The following is a 16,368-nucleotide window of genomic DNA, read 5'->3' on the forward strand; positions in this document are numbered from 1 at the left end:
TATGGACTTTTTCACCTAAGTTGCAGGTCATTGAAAATCATGGTAAAAATTATGAGTAAACTAGACACATTTTGGGAACTCCCAGAATTTACGGATTTAGTTTTCGACTTCGTATGATTTTTCTATAAAGTTTCAAAAACAGTGTAGAAAGGCTGAAAATTTGTTAACAGCTTGTAATTTTTACTACACTTTGTATTGTGTTGAGCAAGGTGTATATTGTCAAGTTCTAAGTATTGAATGTGATATGTTGTAAATTTTATCATCTTAAACTGGAAATAAGTCACTCATGATAAGATTATTCATTCATTTAGAACACGTATACATACACATAAACTATAATACGCATAGTTTATTGGATTTTATAATCCTAAGACCTTTTCGTAACAGAGTTCTTATATATTACAAACGTTTTGGATAAAACTATAATAAGTATAGTTTTCAATACATCACCTAACACACACGTACGAGAAGGGTACATTCATACAGAAAGGTTTTACACTCCCGCATACAACTAGTAAACTTGTTAACCTAAATTGTGAGACACTCTCTTTCCGTACGTCCGAGTGCGGAATATAAAATCCTGTACGTTATAATCAGAGTCTCCCGGAGGGAGAACGTGATAGTTATATATAGATCTATATTGGGTTTGACACCCCACACCTTGCTGCTAGCTACAGTTGGACCTGCAGGTCTACGAGTGATAATTGTCATTTCAGTTAATCGACGCCTGAGAAACGTCGTGGCAGGTTCATTAGTCTTAAGTATGATTATAGCGGCTCACATAAGGATATAACAATACATAAAGTCTACGGGATTTTTTTTTATAAAACTTAAACGAGCTTTAGGACGATTTTGAAATCACTTTTATCTCAATAAGTACGGGCATTACTGCACGTTTTCGGTTTCGGTATTTACGACTACACATCATGTGATACCACGTTTATAATTTTAAGTATGGACAATACTTGTTACTTTCTTGGTCCTAAGATTTAGGACTACACGCACAGAAAATATTAACAAATTTAAGAAATTTCGAGAGTTTCACTAATATCATATGCGTTTAAATTGAAATAATCATGCATTATTTTCTGTAAATAAGGAAGACTACTCATACATTACAGTTTTCGGATACAAAACTACATTATTCACTTTAAGAAAAATATCGGATTTTTCTGGAACAACTAGGCCATTATTTGACGAGCTTTTCATAAAGATATCCACATACTTATGAACTCACCAACCATTGTGTTGACACTTTTCAAACTGCTTGTATTCTCAGGAAATCGCTAAGCAGGTAACAAAATACTTTTGAGGATGGGACGTTAAGGCGTCAAACTTATCTTATTTTGTCAACATATTGTATTTGAATTTGAAACATGTAATACATACAATGATGTAACTTTTTCAATTATATATATGTTGGTTGTATTTACTTTCATCACTATTACCATTGTTGTTATGATACTACACATGAAGTCCTCCATCCTTGGACGTTTCCGCCATCCTTGGTTCAGGGGTGTGACAGCCACTCCTGCTGTCTTTGCTGTTTCACAACGACCCCAATCTTCAAACCAAAATCGTCCCAGAGTTGCATTTGATGAGTGTGCTTTCTGTAAGAAGAAAAACCATTGGAAGGCAAATTGTCCTTTACTGACAAGCAAGGGAAATCAACAGCAACAACAAACAAGATCACCAACATACTCTCAGTCTTCACAGCAGAACAAGTCTTCTGGACAGTCACGTCCCTCTTTTTCATCTTTTAGGCCAACACAGTACGCTGCTGCTACACCTTCAGTTGAGAATGAAACAGATTTCACACCACCATCAGCCTTGGATCCACAGATTGTTGAGCAGTTCAGATAGTTCTTAGCTACCAATCCAACTGCCATGTCAGCTTCCATGTCTCATTCAGGTCTGTCTTCATCCAACACGTCAGGTATTCCTTCATCCTTGTGGATATTGGATTCTGGTGCATCTCATCACATGTCACCACATTTTTCATCTTTTGCTTCATTATCTTCTCGTACACCTGTCTATGTTATGTCTGCTAGTGCTACACCCATGTCAGTAGAGGGTGTTGATTCTATTGTCACTCCTTATATATCTTTAACAGATGTGTATTACATTCCTACACTTGCTTTGAATCTTGCATCGGTCAGTCAGTTGTGTAAATCTGGTTGTTGGGTCTTCTTTTCTGATTCATTCTGCTGTGTACAGGACATTCGGTCTCGGAGGGTGATTGGGATAGGCCGTAGACTTGGGGAGCTTTATGTCTTGGAGCAGCTACATGTTGCTGATGTCGCTGCATCTAGTGTCGATTTGTCGTCTTTTCGTTTAAACCCTTCATCGTCTCCTTTTTATCTTTGGCATTCTCGTTTGGGACATGTTTCAGCGTCTCGTTTACAGTTTTTGGTTTCCACTGGTGTGTTAGGCTCTTTGAAATTTGATGATATTTCTGATTGTTGTGGTTGTAAACTGGGAAAATTTTCTGCTTTACCGTTTAATAAAAGTGTCACTCGTTCTGTTGCTCCCTTTGATATTGTGCATTCTGATGTGTGGGGTCCCTCTCCGATAACCTCCAAGTCAGGAGCTAACTATTATGTTTCATTCATTGATGATTACACTCGTTATACGTGGGTTTATTTTATGAAGCGCAGGTCTGACTTTTTCACCATATATAGTGAATTCAGAGCTATTGTCAAGACTCAACACTCTGCTGTCATAAAATGTTTTCGGTGTGATCTGGGAGGAGAATTTACCTCCAATGATTTTAAACAATTATTGGCATCTGATGGCACTATACATCAATCATCTTGTACAGACACTCCTTAGCAGAATGGTGTTGCAGAAAGAAAACATCGACATCTCCTAGAAACTGCTAGATCCTTACTACTCTCTGCTCAAGTTCCCAATATGTTTTGGGGAGAAGCTGTTCATACCGCTACTTATGTTATTAATCACATTCCTACTGCGTACACTTCGGGGAAGTCTCCTTATGAAATGTTGTTTGGACAACTCCCAGATTATTCTTCATTACGAGTGTTTGGGTGTACATGTTTTGTCTTGAAGCCTCATGTAGAGAGAGATAAGTTGTCTTTAAAATTAGCTCTTTGTGTTTTTCTGGGATATGGTATTGGTCAGAAAGGTTATCGGTGCTATGATCCTTCAAATCAGAAACTGTATGTATCTCGCAATGTCACCTTTTTGGAGCATATTCCATTCTATAGCATTCCTGTTCAGTCACATGATGCAACCCGAGAGGAGCTCTGTACTATTGATCCGTTTAGCATTGACATTGATGATCCACCACATGCCACTGATCCACCACTTGCTGCTGATCCACCACATGTGGCTGATCCAACACCTATCGTTGATCCTCTGCCTACAAATCATCAAGACCCCCCTCCATCGAGACCTTATCGTAATAAGAAGTCCAAAAAGCTTCCTAACTTTGTCTATTCCTCTTACTCACCGGTTTTTGCCTCTTTTATTGCTAATGTACATCGTCTCTCTGAGCCAACATCATATAAAGAGGCCATTTTTGATCCCCTTTGGCAAACCGCTATGGCTGAGGAACTTGCAGCTCTTTATCAGACTCATACATGGGATCTGGTTCCGCTTCCACTTGGAAAACACACGATTGGTTTTCGTTGGGTTTATAAAATCAAAACAAATTCTGATGGATCCATTGAGCGCTATAAAGCCAGACTTGTTGCGAAAGGGTACGCGCAAAAGTATGGTATTGATTATGAGGAGACGTTTGCTCCTGTTGCAAAAATGACGACTGTTCGCACCTTGATTGCAGTTTCTTCCATTTGTCAATGGAAGATTTATCAAATGGATGTCAAGAATGCTTTCTTGAATGGCGATCTTCATGAAGAAGTATACACGTCTCCTCCTCCTGGTATTGCTCACCGACCAGGTGAAGTTTGTCGACTTCGGAAGGCTCTATATAGCCTCAAACAAGCCCCTCGTGCTTGGTTTGAGAAATTTTCTATGGTGATTACTTCTCTTGGTTTTCAACCAAGTAACCATGATTCGGCTCTATTTATTCGATGTACGAATGCAGGGCGGATTATTCTTTCCTTGTATGTCGATGACATGATTATTACTGGTGATGATTATGATGGTATAAAGTCTTTAAAGCGTGATTTGGCTCACCGTTTTTCTATGAAAGATTTGGGATTACTTCGTTATTTCTTGGGGATTGAAGTTGCTCAATCTCCAAAGGGTTATCTTTTATCTCAAACGAAGTGTATTTCAGATTTGTTTGAACGTGCACGACTCACGGATAATCGAACAGTTGATACGCCAATAGAGAGTAATGCAAAGTACTCTCCAACTGATGGTGTCCCATTATCAGATCCAAGTCTTTATCGTACCATTGTTGGGAGTTTGGTTTACCTGACTGTCACTAGACCGGATATTGCTCATGCAGTTCATGTGGTTAGCCTGTTTGTCACTGCTCCTACTACTGTTCATTGGGGAGCTATTCTTCATATTTTGAGATATTTACGTGGTACTCAGTTCCGCACTCTTATGTTTCCTTCTTCATCCTCTCTTGAGTTGCGTGCCTATTGTGATGCAAATTGGGATAGTGATATTTATGATCGTAAGTCCACTACTGGGTATTGTGTTTTTCTTGGAGATTCATTGATATCATGGAAAAGCAAGAAACAAGATGTTGTTTCTCGATCTTCTACAGAATCTGAGTATCGAGCCATGACTATCGCCACTTGTGAGATTGTTTGGTTGAGATGACTTCTTGCAGATATGGGCGTTCACATCTCTCAGCCTACCCCTTTGTATTGTGATAACGAGAGTGCGATAATGATTGCCAAGAATTCAGTGTTTCATAAGCGCACAAAGCACATTGAGATTGACTGTCATTTCACACGTCATCATCTCCAGAAGGGCACTATCTCCCTTCCTTATGTTCCTTCCTCTTTGCAGATTGCTGATATTCTTACGAAGCCGTTGACTACTCCTCGATTCCATTTTCTGTCTGACAAACTCTCAATGCTTATTGCTGTTGCATTGTGAGTTTGAAGGGGGATGTTAACCTAATAATATTTTGGGCTTTATTTTGTATTGGGTTTTATGATTGGGCCTTTTCGCTAGGAAACCCTAATTAGCTTGTCTATATATTATGTCTTTCCTTTTCATTGTATTTATACTTCTCTTTGATAATAATATGAAACTCTAGCCGTTATATGTATTTCATTTGTTAGTTTTTCAATATATATATATATATATATATATATATATATATATATATATATATATATATATATATATATACACCATTATAACCTGCAATATCTAGTCATAATAATATATTTTGAAAACTATAAATAAGTTCAATGGTTAGACGAAAAAAAAAGTAAAATAAAATAAAAAAATAATAATAGATGACCACATATATACATATAACTAAGAGCATCTTCAATGGTAAACTTATGTTATAGGTTAAAAACATTATCACATCTTCAACCTATTAATATTGACCTCTAATTAAATAAATTCTCGAATGGTTAACCTCTTTTATGACTTTTTTTAATTAATTTAACTAATTTATCCACTTCTATTTAAATGTTCCATAAAAACCCCCTCATTTAACTAATCGTTTTTTAAAACGTCAAATTTTAATCTAAATTTTTTTAATAAATATTATTGCTAGCCATTTAATATTTTAATAAATACTATCTTTTAACATTAATATTTAAATAATTGATTATAAAACAATACATTTCTATAATAAACACTTACACTAAATGACGGAGAGAAAATGAAACATCATTAAAAATAAAGGGGTTAAGTGACCATCCTATCAAACTATATTACCACTCAATATATATTGAATGATCAATAAAAATAAATAAAAAAGTGATGTTCTCCAATGGTAATAATTCATCTTACAACTTATCCAAATTGTAAAATGATTTAGAAAAAACTCGCATTAGAGATGCTCTCAGTTTATCTCTAAATAAAATATCTAAAAGTGTTGATCAAATTATTAATTATTGTTTAACTGAATAATACTTGTATGGTTTGTGTTTAAGAGTATTTATAATAGGAATGCTTTTTATTAAGTTGCTTCCAGCCAAATTAACTTGAGAGTATTTATAACTGGAATTCCTAAAATAGTTTTAGGATACTTTATTGGAATTTGACAAATTTATTTGACTTCCTAATATGAATGCTCTAATTAGTTCAAACACATTTTAGGTATAAAACCAAAATTTCATTGTCAAACTTTTTGAATGTATTATCTCAAATGGAAAGAAAGATATCTATATAAAACTGTTATTTGAAAATACTATATTTAATAGTAAACATCTGTAGCAAAAATAATATTTCCCACTTATGTATTCAAAATATACTATTATGATATATTTTGAACACCATAGATTATAAAACGCATAGAAAAAAACTTAAATTACTAATTACTAAATATACACCAAAACAAAGTTCGTTCCGCTGTCCTTGTCCCAAATAAATATGTAATTTTTTTACATGATACAATCATACCAATTATCGGAAAATACAAGTACGAAGGACAAAACAAAGGGCGTGATGGCTAATAATTGAGACCGTGGGGCATAATTTAGACAATTTCTGACTTAAGAGGGGTACACTTCGTAAAAAGGTGATTGATTTGAACAAAAAGTCGAGTGGTGATAAAGGTGGTGACGTGTCATCCACTCACGTGCCGCTCACATCCAAACCCACTTTTTCTCAATAATCTAACTTTCTTGTCCCATTGTCACCATAAAGCTGCAAGTTTTTGAGGAATAGATCCAAATGCAACCCCCAACTTTCAAAAATTACAATTCCCACCACGAAATTTATGCTTAATCCAATTGGCCAAGAAGAGCTAAATTGAACAAATAAAATATTCGCTGAAAATTCACGAGTCTTTTTCCCATCGACACGATAAAGCTGCAAGCTTTGAGAGTTTGGTGAAACTGCACCTTCATCTCTCAAGAATTGCAATTCACACCCTTAAATTTATGTATATGTAACTAATAGCTAAACCCATTTCATCCATTTGAATTACAAACAGAAACTGCACAAAGATCAATTAAAAACGTACAAGAAGCTTTTTCCCATTCACACCATAAACTATAAAGATTTGATCATATGCACCTTTAACTTTCAAGATTTGCGATTCAAACCCCTAACTTTCTGTTTTAATAACTAATACCTAAACCAATTCATCCATTTAACTTACAAACTTTCCAACAACAGCAAATACAACAAATAGAAGATTCACTGAAAACTTACAACAGGCTGTTTCTTTCACACTTATGAGAAACTTTGCCACTTTACCTTCAAACCCCACAAAAAAAACCCAAAACTTCACCCTAAAAGATGGATCCAACAAACAAAAGTAAAAAAAAAATTATATAATACAAAGGGTAGGGGATGAGGGGGTCAAGGGCAATTTGGGTTTTTACCAGGACCTCCATAGTAAAAGTAGTGACCCCAATCACTATTACTTCCCGTTTGAACATCATAACAATTAGATTGTTCGGTGAATGTGCCAAGATTTTTAGGAGTTTTGAGATTATTTTCTTTATCAACAACTTGAATGTTTCTGAAATAACTCGATTTCCCAAACCCTTCTTCGGGAAACCGCCCGCTGCCCATTTGTGTTGATGTGTGGTGCCCGTTTGGCTCTGAGTTGACCACTTCACCACCCCATTCAATCATGGAAGCACTGTCTGCTAAATATGAGAACAAGAACGATGGCCAATACCCTAACACGTATCCATTCCCAAATTGCATCCACCAATTTCCCTCCTTTTGATCCTGAAATCAAGAATCATACTAATCTTTACGCAAAGAATCAAGAAAGATAGCCAAAGTACTAATCTTTATGCATAGGGTACAATCATTATGTAATGAATTAACAAAGTACTAATCTTTATGCGTAGGGTAAAACCCATAAGTTCTAATCTTTATGCAAAGAATCAAGAAAGAAAGCCAAAGTACTAACCTTTATGCATAGGGTACAAGTCTTTATGAAAAGAATCAAGAAAAAAAAAAGGCAAAGTAGTAATCTTTATGCATTTGGTAAAACCCATAAGTTCTAATCTTACGAAGAATCAAGAAAGAAAGCCAAGGTACTAATCTTTATGCATAACAAGTCTTTAGGCAAAGAATCTAAGAAAAAAAAAATCAAAAGTAAAAATATTTATGCATAGGGTACAACTCATAAGTTCTAATCTTTATACAAAGAATCAAGAAAGAAAACCCAAGTAGTAATCTTTATGAATAGGGTAAAACCCATAAGTTCTAATCTTTTAATTCTTTATGCAATGAATTAAGAAAGAAAGCCAAGGTACTAATCTTTATGCATAGGGTACAACCCAAAAGGTGATTTTGAGTGGGTGGAGTAGATTTACTGTCATAAAGATGGCATCACAAAGGTTGGTGGGAAACAAAAAAGGAAAGATTCTTGTTTTATCTATGTATATTTTCTTTAATGTTCAAGAACCAAACATCAATGAATTATACCAAATAGTTGAAGTTCTTATCTTTATGCAAATAATCAATAAAGTACTAATCTTTATGCAAATAATCAATAAAGTACTAATCTTTATGCATACCGTACAACTCATATACGTTTATGGCAATTGGCAAACAAAAAATTGGTAGAGATTCTTGGTTTTTTCTATGCATATAGACTTCAATGTGAGCCACCATCAATGAATCATACAAATCGTTAAAAGTTTCATATTCATGCAAAGAATCAAGAAAAAAAGGTAAGAGTACTAATCTTTATGCATGATACAACGCGTAAGGCAATTAGAGGGGAGGGGAGAGATTCACGTTCATAAAGATGGCATCACATAGGTTGGTGGCAATTGGCAAACAAAAAGAATCATAAAGATTCTTGAATTTTTTAAATGTTTATATTCTTCAATGTTCAAGAACCACTACCTACATAATAATTGTATATATATGGCATCAACTTTATTCAATAAAGAAAGAATAGTATAAAGGGTGTTACTTTTTCTTGATGGCTGACTAAAAAGGAGCATTTAAACAACTTTGAATAATGCTTAAAAATTAAAATCAACCCAAGTGAGGTTTTTCCCACTAGAAAGCTTATATATATATATATATATATATATATATATATATATATATATATATATATATATATATATATATATATATATATATATTAAATCCCATTTGTTAACTGAAATTAGAACTCACCTTCCATACAAGGATGCTAATATCATATTGTGAATTTCTAAATCCAGAAACAGGAGATATGCTTGCACCCATTGCTATGTTACTGTTGATTTGAATAAAGCCTGAGCATAATAAATTGTAGCAACCAGTAGCTTGATATGCATCACTCTACAAAAAGATTAAAAGAAAAAAAAAATCATATAATGTATGTACAACTTCTAGTGCATGAGGTACAAGTATTGTAGTTGTACTTACAGTCCAGTATGTGAATAGTCTTGTGTTGTTATCTCCATAAAGATCTGGACTTACCTGAAAATAATAAGAAATTTATTTATTAAAATGGACTTTGAATAATTGAAGAATATTTTCATTTTCATAATCAAGATTTCAAGAATCATTAATATTATTTATATTTTTATACCTGCCATCCTGCTTCAATGCTGTTAAGATCTTGACCAAAAGAGCCACCTAAAATCCAAATTTGTGACAAACTGAATTCATTTGATTGTTGTATTTTTGGTTCCCAAACGTTCATTGTTGCTTTTGCTCCATAATATTTGTCCCCTTCCACATAAGCTATTGCATGCTATAAAAGAATGAACCAAAATTGGATTTTAGTAAATTGAGAACATGAAAAATTAGTAAATTACTCATTTGCCCTTTTGTTTTAAATGAAGGGTACTAAAATTTAAGGGAAAAGCCATCAATCAAGAACATGGTGGGGTCATTCTCATTGTCTCCTTAATTTGTCATAATGATGACAAATTATGAAATGAAGGCTTTTTTTTATCCGTGTATGGTGAAAAACGTAAGTAAATATGTAATAATCAAACTAATTGAATCTTGATATTGAAACACTCGTACACTTAAAAGAAAGTGCATTTAGACATGGGGTTTTATAGAAAAGCATGTATATATACCACTTTATTTTGTCGAAAAGATGGGAAATTATGGATTTTTCTTTTTGTTTCTTCCAACTTCTCATTACTCCTTTATTTTGCCACAATGATGCCAATTATGAAACGAATTCTTTTTATCTATCCACTTATGCCTCAAATCATATTTAATTATCAAACTAATGAAGGATAAATCTTATCTTCAAAATTGCAAGATTTAACTCAAAAAGAAAGTTCATTAGACATGGGTTTAAAAAAAGAGAAGTTCATTTACCACTTTAGTTTGCAACAGACTTAAAAGAAACATGGAGGTTTAAAGAAAAGCATTACCCTTTTATTTTGTTAAAAAGATAGAAATTTATGTTTTTTTTTTCTTTTTGTTTCTTCCACCATGTCAGTTGACGTTTTCATTAACTCTTTATTTTGTCACACTGATGTAAAATTATGACTCCAATTACTTTCACTACCCATTTATGCCCAAAATCATATGTAATTATCAAACTAAAGATAGGATAAACCTAATCTTCAAAATTCAAGATTTAACTCAAAAAGAAAGTTATTTAGACATGGGTTTCAAAACGACCAATTTACTTCTTTATTTTGTCATATATATAGGATAATTAAAAAAATCTTTTTTAATACCATTTTTGCCCTTGCTCACCTGATGACCACTTTCGTTATCAAGACCAAGATCTGCGGATTTAGGGAGATTTCGAGGCTTTGGGATGCTTTTATGCTGTTTCTTCCCATATCTTTTAACAGAACTCGCTCTCATAACATCGTCTTCTTTTGTTCTTCTTATGGGTATTGTGCCTTCATCGCACATGCCATTCACGTGCCACAACTGATGAATTGGGTTCTCTCTTTGTTTTGACTCGGTGTTCATTTTGTTCTCATCATAAAGCCCTTCTGGATGATAGTTGGGTCTCATCTAAATAAACCCAAAAGAAAAACACAAACAACAAAAATTAAAGTTCAAATCTTTAAAAGAAATAAAGAATGTTTCAAGAAATCTTGAATGTGTTAAAGAAACCTGGATTTTGTGGTCTTTGAGGAATGGATGATCAAAAGCTGGCTGATGAGAGATGGGTACACAATCGATGGTATCCCCATCTGGGCTCTGTTTAAATCATGCAAATAATCATAAAGTTAATTGTTCATCAGCAATAATTTTACATTTTAGCACCCAAATTACCTAATTTTAGGTCAAGAAACCCATCATTTGAGAAAAAGAAAGGAAAAAAATCAGCACATGGTACATTTTTCAAGTTGAAAAAGCAAAACTTGGCTATTTCTTTAGAAAAAATATATATTTTTTCTGCATTTTGCTGGAAAAGATTTCATATGAACACAAGATAATAAATATTGAGTAAGAAAATGAAGAATGAGAGTTTAAATACCTGAATGGTTTTGACTGGGGGTTTGTTGAGGCGTTTTAAGTGTTTATGAACTTTAAGATTCTGACTGGAAGTTGGTGGCTGCCTAGCGGCGCAAGATAGCGAGGCCAGATCCAGGAAAACGAAGAAGATGAACAGGAAAACTCCCCTAAAACCTACTCTCTGCCTTCTTGTGTTAACGTGCGCGGCGGCCATTGTCGAGAGATGGAAAAGATGAACTCCGAAAGCAAAAATAAAATGAAAGCTTTGTTTCCTCCTCCCAACTACACTCTCCGACTGATGTTAACCGCCACCATGAGTGATGATTTGAGCTGTACCAAGGAAAAGACGACAGACACAGTCACTCTGCTGCTTATCGTGCGCACCCTCAACGCTTCAAGACTTGGAAGTGTCCTCTCTCTCTCTCTCTCTCTCTCTCCTGACAATTGAATTTCTGGGTTTATTTATGCATTAGGAACACGAGGTGCGAAGGATAAACCCGAAAAACAGAAGGGGGGCGAGTGGGGGTACGACTGAGTGACTGGATGGTGAAAATGGGTGGGTATAAAGGAGCAATTTTTATTAATTTTGTCTTAAATTTTGAATATTTTCATTCAGAAAAATTATGTTATTATATTAAGATTATTATAGCCCCAAGGCAAACACCCAATGCTTTTGGTTATTTTAGAACACCTAATAAACAAATGGATTCACTTTGGTTCCCTCTAAACAATTTCAAACTTCTATTTCCTTTTCATAAATCTCTTGTTTAAAACTCGTTTGGTCCCTTATAACTACATATTTTGTTTAGCTATTAAAGATTGTTTCGTGTATAGCAATGGAATGACAAAAGAATAAAATGGACGAAGAATGAAATCGACAAAGTAATAAAATGGTTCGTTACATTTCATTGTCGAGTTTTGTACTATTTGGAATGAAACTAACCATTAAACTAAAAACACTCTCTAACACAAAATACATACAAACAAGTAAAGAGGCTCGTGTGTTGCCCAAATCAAATTTTTTTGTTGATGTTTGGTAGGTTAGGTATATGAATATCCAATATTTATAGAGTCAAAAGGATAAGCTAGTGCAAGCAATGCACCTAATGGACAACAACTAAGAACATTCAATACTAACGTTGGATTTGTCTGCATGCCGTCAAAAATAACATAAGTAAATCATCAATTCATCATAAATTGCAAATTAATAATAATAATGATAATAATAATAATAATAATAATAATTAAAGGCAAATATGTTTATATATTCAGTATTTACTCGAGATGAGAGTAATTTCAGTGATGAATTTGATGTGGTGTAAGGAAGTGAAGCCCCTAAAGTAAAATTTGCATATAATTTGGAGTTTTTTGCTTCATGAACTTGTAAAAACATGATATTTTTTACACATATTGATAAAGAAAGTAGTAATTTAGCTACTTTGATTTTTTATTTTTAACTATCTACATGATCCTTATACTAAAACATTGCATATTATAATGAACCACATGCAAGAAATAACAACATACTTCCATTTAGTTATGGATTATACCATCCTACTTTTATTTCTCTCTACTAGAGCATTGCACTTTCAAAAAAACCTTAGTAGAACATTGTACTTTGGAAAACCTACTTAGTTATAGTATTGCACTTTCAATTTATTATTAAGGATTATAATTTAGAACATCTACACCATAATAGCAGTAAAAAATTTCTTTGTATATGGATGAAATTGTTATGAATGATTATGTTTTTTCAACGTACAATGTTGTGATAAGAAGAAACAAAAGTAGAATGTTATGGTAAACAAATCAATGGAACTGCATTGTTATTTCTTGAAGAGTTAGAGTTGATTTTGTTAGAATTAGTATATGTTAAGCATATTGAAGATAAATGTTTCTTTTAGTTCACCTTAGGAATAATAAAAGTATTATTTATGAGCGGCATTAGCTAGAGGAGAGTGCAACCACTCGTCAGACATATCCTAACATGGAAGTGGAAGGGAAAACATGAGTTGTAATGCCCTAAACTGAACCATTGCAACAATAAATATGCAAATTAAAGAACTTGTTCCATGGACACGGTTGAAGAAACAATGGATGTCGTTGAGATTCATTATTCCCCCATCTTTCTGTAATGAATTTTTCACAAATCAGTTAAGTAAGTTTATAATGAAAAAGATGAAGTTGTTACAAATTTGGAAGTCAACTCTGTAAAAGAAGAAGTAAAACCCGAGAAGATAAATGCTAGTACATGCTAAACATTACCACTGATAGAACATTCCATTTCACATTTAAGACTTAAGACCAAGCAATTAAATGAGGTTGATATTTTTTTTCTCTTAAATTACATTCTTTCATTGCTTTTTTATGCACAAAAAATCAATTAAAACCTAAAACATAAAAGAAAATATCAAGATTAAAATACAAATGATCAATTACCCTTGAAAAAGCAAAATTAAATTTTTTTTTCTCTTGAATTACATCCGATTCATTGCTTTTGTATGCACAAAACATCAACTAAAAACTAAAACGTCGAAGAAAATAAGCAAAAGTAACATACATATTATCATTTACCTTTGAAAAAGTGAAATTAGGGTTCAAACCCAGAGAAAAACACAATGATTTAAGTATCCAACAACTAATAACAACCATCAATGCCCAACTAATAACAACCATCAACGCCTCTCTACAAGTTGGATAACATAGTCAGAAAAATCGAACATCAGATGACGTTCGATTGTGATCGAGACTTCTAGGATTTTGTTGGAAGATGTTGTGAAAGAATCTTAACATATTGTTGGTCTTAAAGAGATGAAGCGTTTACAAATGCAACGCAAAAAGGAAAGTGAGAAAACTAGAAAAATCCTAAATCCAAAACCCAAATAAATTGAACTATTGAAACACCATCACCGGAGGCAGCTTTGCAATCATAATGTTAATACATATCTAGTTAGCAAAGTAAACATGAATGAAAAAAAATTAATAGAGAAAATAGAATTAGAGAAAACAAAAGTACCGAGATTATGTTTCTAATAACCTCAACTAAAAACTAAAACATCGAAGAAAATAAGCAAAAGTAACATACATATTATCATTTACCTTTGAAAAAGTGAAATTAGGGTTCAAACCCAGAGAAAAACACAATGATTCAAGTATCCAACAACTAATAACAACCATCAATGCCCAACTAATAACAACCATCAACGCCTCTCTACAAGTTGGATAACATAGTCAGAAAAATCGAACATCAGATGACGTTCGATTGTGATCGAGACTTCTAGGATTTTGTTGGAAGATGTTGTGAAAGAATCTTAACATATTGTTGGTCTTAAAGAGATGAAGCGTTTACAAATGCAACGCAAAAAGGAAAGTGAGAAAACTAGAAAAATCCTAAATCCAAAACCCAAATAAATTGAACTATTGAAACACCATCACCGGAGGCAGCTTTGCAATCATAATGTTAATACTTATCTAGTTAGCAAAGTAAACATGAATGAAAAAAAATTAATAGAGAAAATAGAATTAGAGAAAACAAAAGTACCGAGATTATGTTTCTAATAACCTCCATTTAGATAATCAGTGAACTAGATAACTTCATTATTTGAGATCATATTATTTCATGTTCAAATTAAGGTTTCTAGGTGTTTTCTAATCAGCTATAAATAGAGTCTTATACCTGATAATTTTCGGTTGATCCATTCCTCTTCACCAGATCTTAAAATTGATCATCTCTCCCCTCTCTCCTAATCTTTCTAGGGTTCTTATGTTATGGGTATGAACTATTAGAGGCTCATACATAATTGGAGCTTGTTTTCAAATAGACTTTTGGATTGATTTTGTTGGAATCAAAGGTTTGTTTACAATAACAAATCAAATATATGCAATTCTTTCGATTTATACTAGGGTTTAGAAATTTTGTTGTTCAATAGTATGTTGCTTCAACAAAGTTATAACATAGATAAAATGTAACGCCCGTGTTTCTAGGCTAAGCATTAGTATGATGATGTAATAGTTAGGATCAACAGTTGTAACATACTTTGAATTAATAAAGAGGAATTACTTGAATATTATGTGAATTATGTGATTTCATGTGCATTATTACGTATTTATGAGACATAACAAATAAAGAATGAAAATAAGCGTAAAAAATAAAATAATAGATAAACCCAAAATATATGAAGAAAGTCATAGGGGTCGTGACAAGGATTTCGGACATATAAAGAACGTCGAAATCCGAGTTATAACGGATAAGTTTTGACATGTCGAAGTTTCGCGACAAAACCGGCACGACGTTGTGGGACGTAAAAAATGAGTTTACGATAAAGTACTTTTTAGCATTACCAGTCTAAACAAAAGTCGTAGTATACGTTAAACCGAGAGCGTGCATAAAAAGAACGCCCAAATCTGACTTCGTATGAGGAAGTTATGGTTTTTCTAAGATTTAGCATAGCAATATGCAGCCCAGAATTCGAATCTTACATCAACCAATTTTTAGCCAACACAACCTAAACGAGAATTGAAGATCTCGTTAATAGGAGCTTGACAATAACAAGACAGACGAAAACGGACGTCGGATGACAAGGTTATGAATTTTTAACAGACTTTACCTGTCCAGGTCTGTTAAAATTAATTTTAAAAATAAAGTTAAAATTAGCCGACAGAGTCTAAATGAAAGTTGTAGAGTACGTCTCCACCTACGCGTAGATATAAAGAACTTCAAAAACAGAGCTCATATGCGAAAGTTACAGAATTTAGAAGTCGAGAATGAGTTGTTGCGAGGAGGATGGCGTAGCCAAATCTCAGCATTTGCTTGCTCCCCACGGCCTCGCTCGGATCGCAACACATGCCCCCTCGTATGCGCAGCGTACCCTCGTACGCGCAACG

General features: G+C 33.5%; 1 protein-coding gene across 1 annotated transcript; it reads right to left on the reverse strand.

Moving 5' to 3' along the window:
* Positions 1–7,220: 7,220 nt before the first annotated feature.
* Positions 7,221–12,004, reverse strand: LOC111903333 (uncharacterized). Its single transcript, XM_023899112.3, has 7 exons — positions 11,507–12,004; positions 11,140–11,226; positions 10,768–11,037; positions 9,632–9,796; positions 9,466–9,519; positions 9,232–9,378; positions 7,221–7,815 (listed from the first exon to the last, which is right to left on the reverse strand). Exons 1-7 carry the CDS (start codon positions 11,696–11,698, stop codon positions 7,438–7,440), a joined length of 1,293 nt encoding a protein of 430 aa, XP_023754880.1. The 5' UTR covers positions 11,699–12,004; the 3' UTR covers positions 7,221–7,437.
* Between the last annotated feature and the right edge of the window lie 4,364 nt (positions 12,005–16,368).

This window comes from Lactuca sativa, chromosome 6, assembly GCF_002870075.4.
Source record: "Lactuca sativa cultivar Salinas chromosome 6, Lsat_Salinas_v11, whole genome shotgun sequence".
Taxonomy (NCBI): domain Eukaryota; kingdom Viridiplantae; phylum Streptophyta; class Magnoliopsida; order Asterales; family Asteraceae; genus Lactuca; species Lactuca sativa.

Bases quoted from the DNA above. Each gene is read 5' to 3' on its own strand.
- LOC111903333 (XM_023899112.3), bottom strand. From the start codon at position 11,698: ATGGCCGCCGCGCACGTTAACACAAGAAGGCAGAGAGTAGGTTTTAGG. The intron at 9,797-10,767 runs GTGAGCAAGGGC...ATTCTTTTATAG, and splicing joins ATAACGAAAGTGGTCATCAG to CATGCAATAGCTTATGTGGA. The intron at 9,379-9,465 runs GTAAGTACAACT...ATCTTTTTGTAG, and splicing joins GACTATTCACATACTGGACT to AGTGATGCATATCAAGCTAC.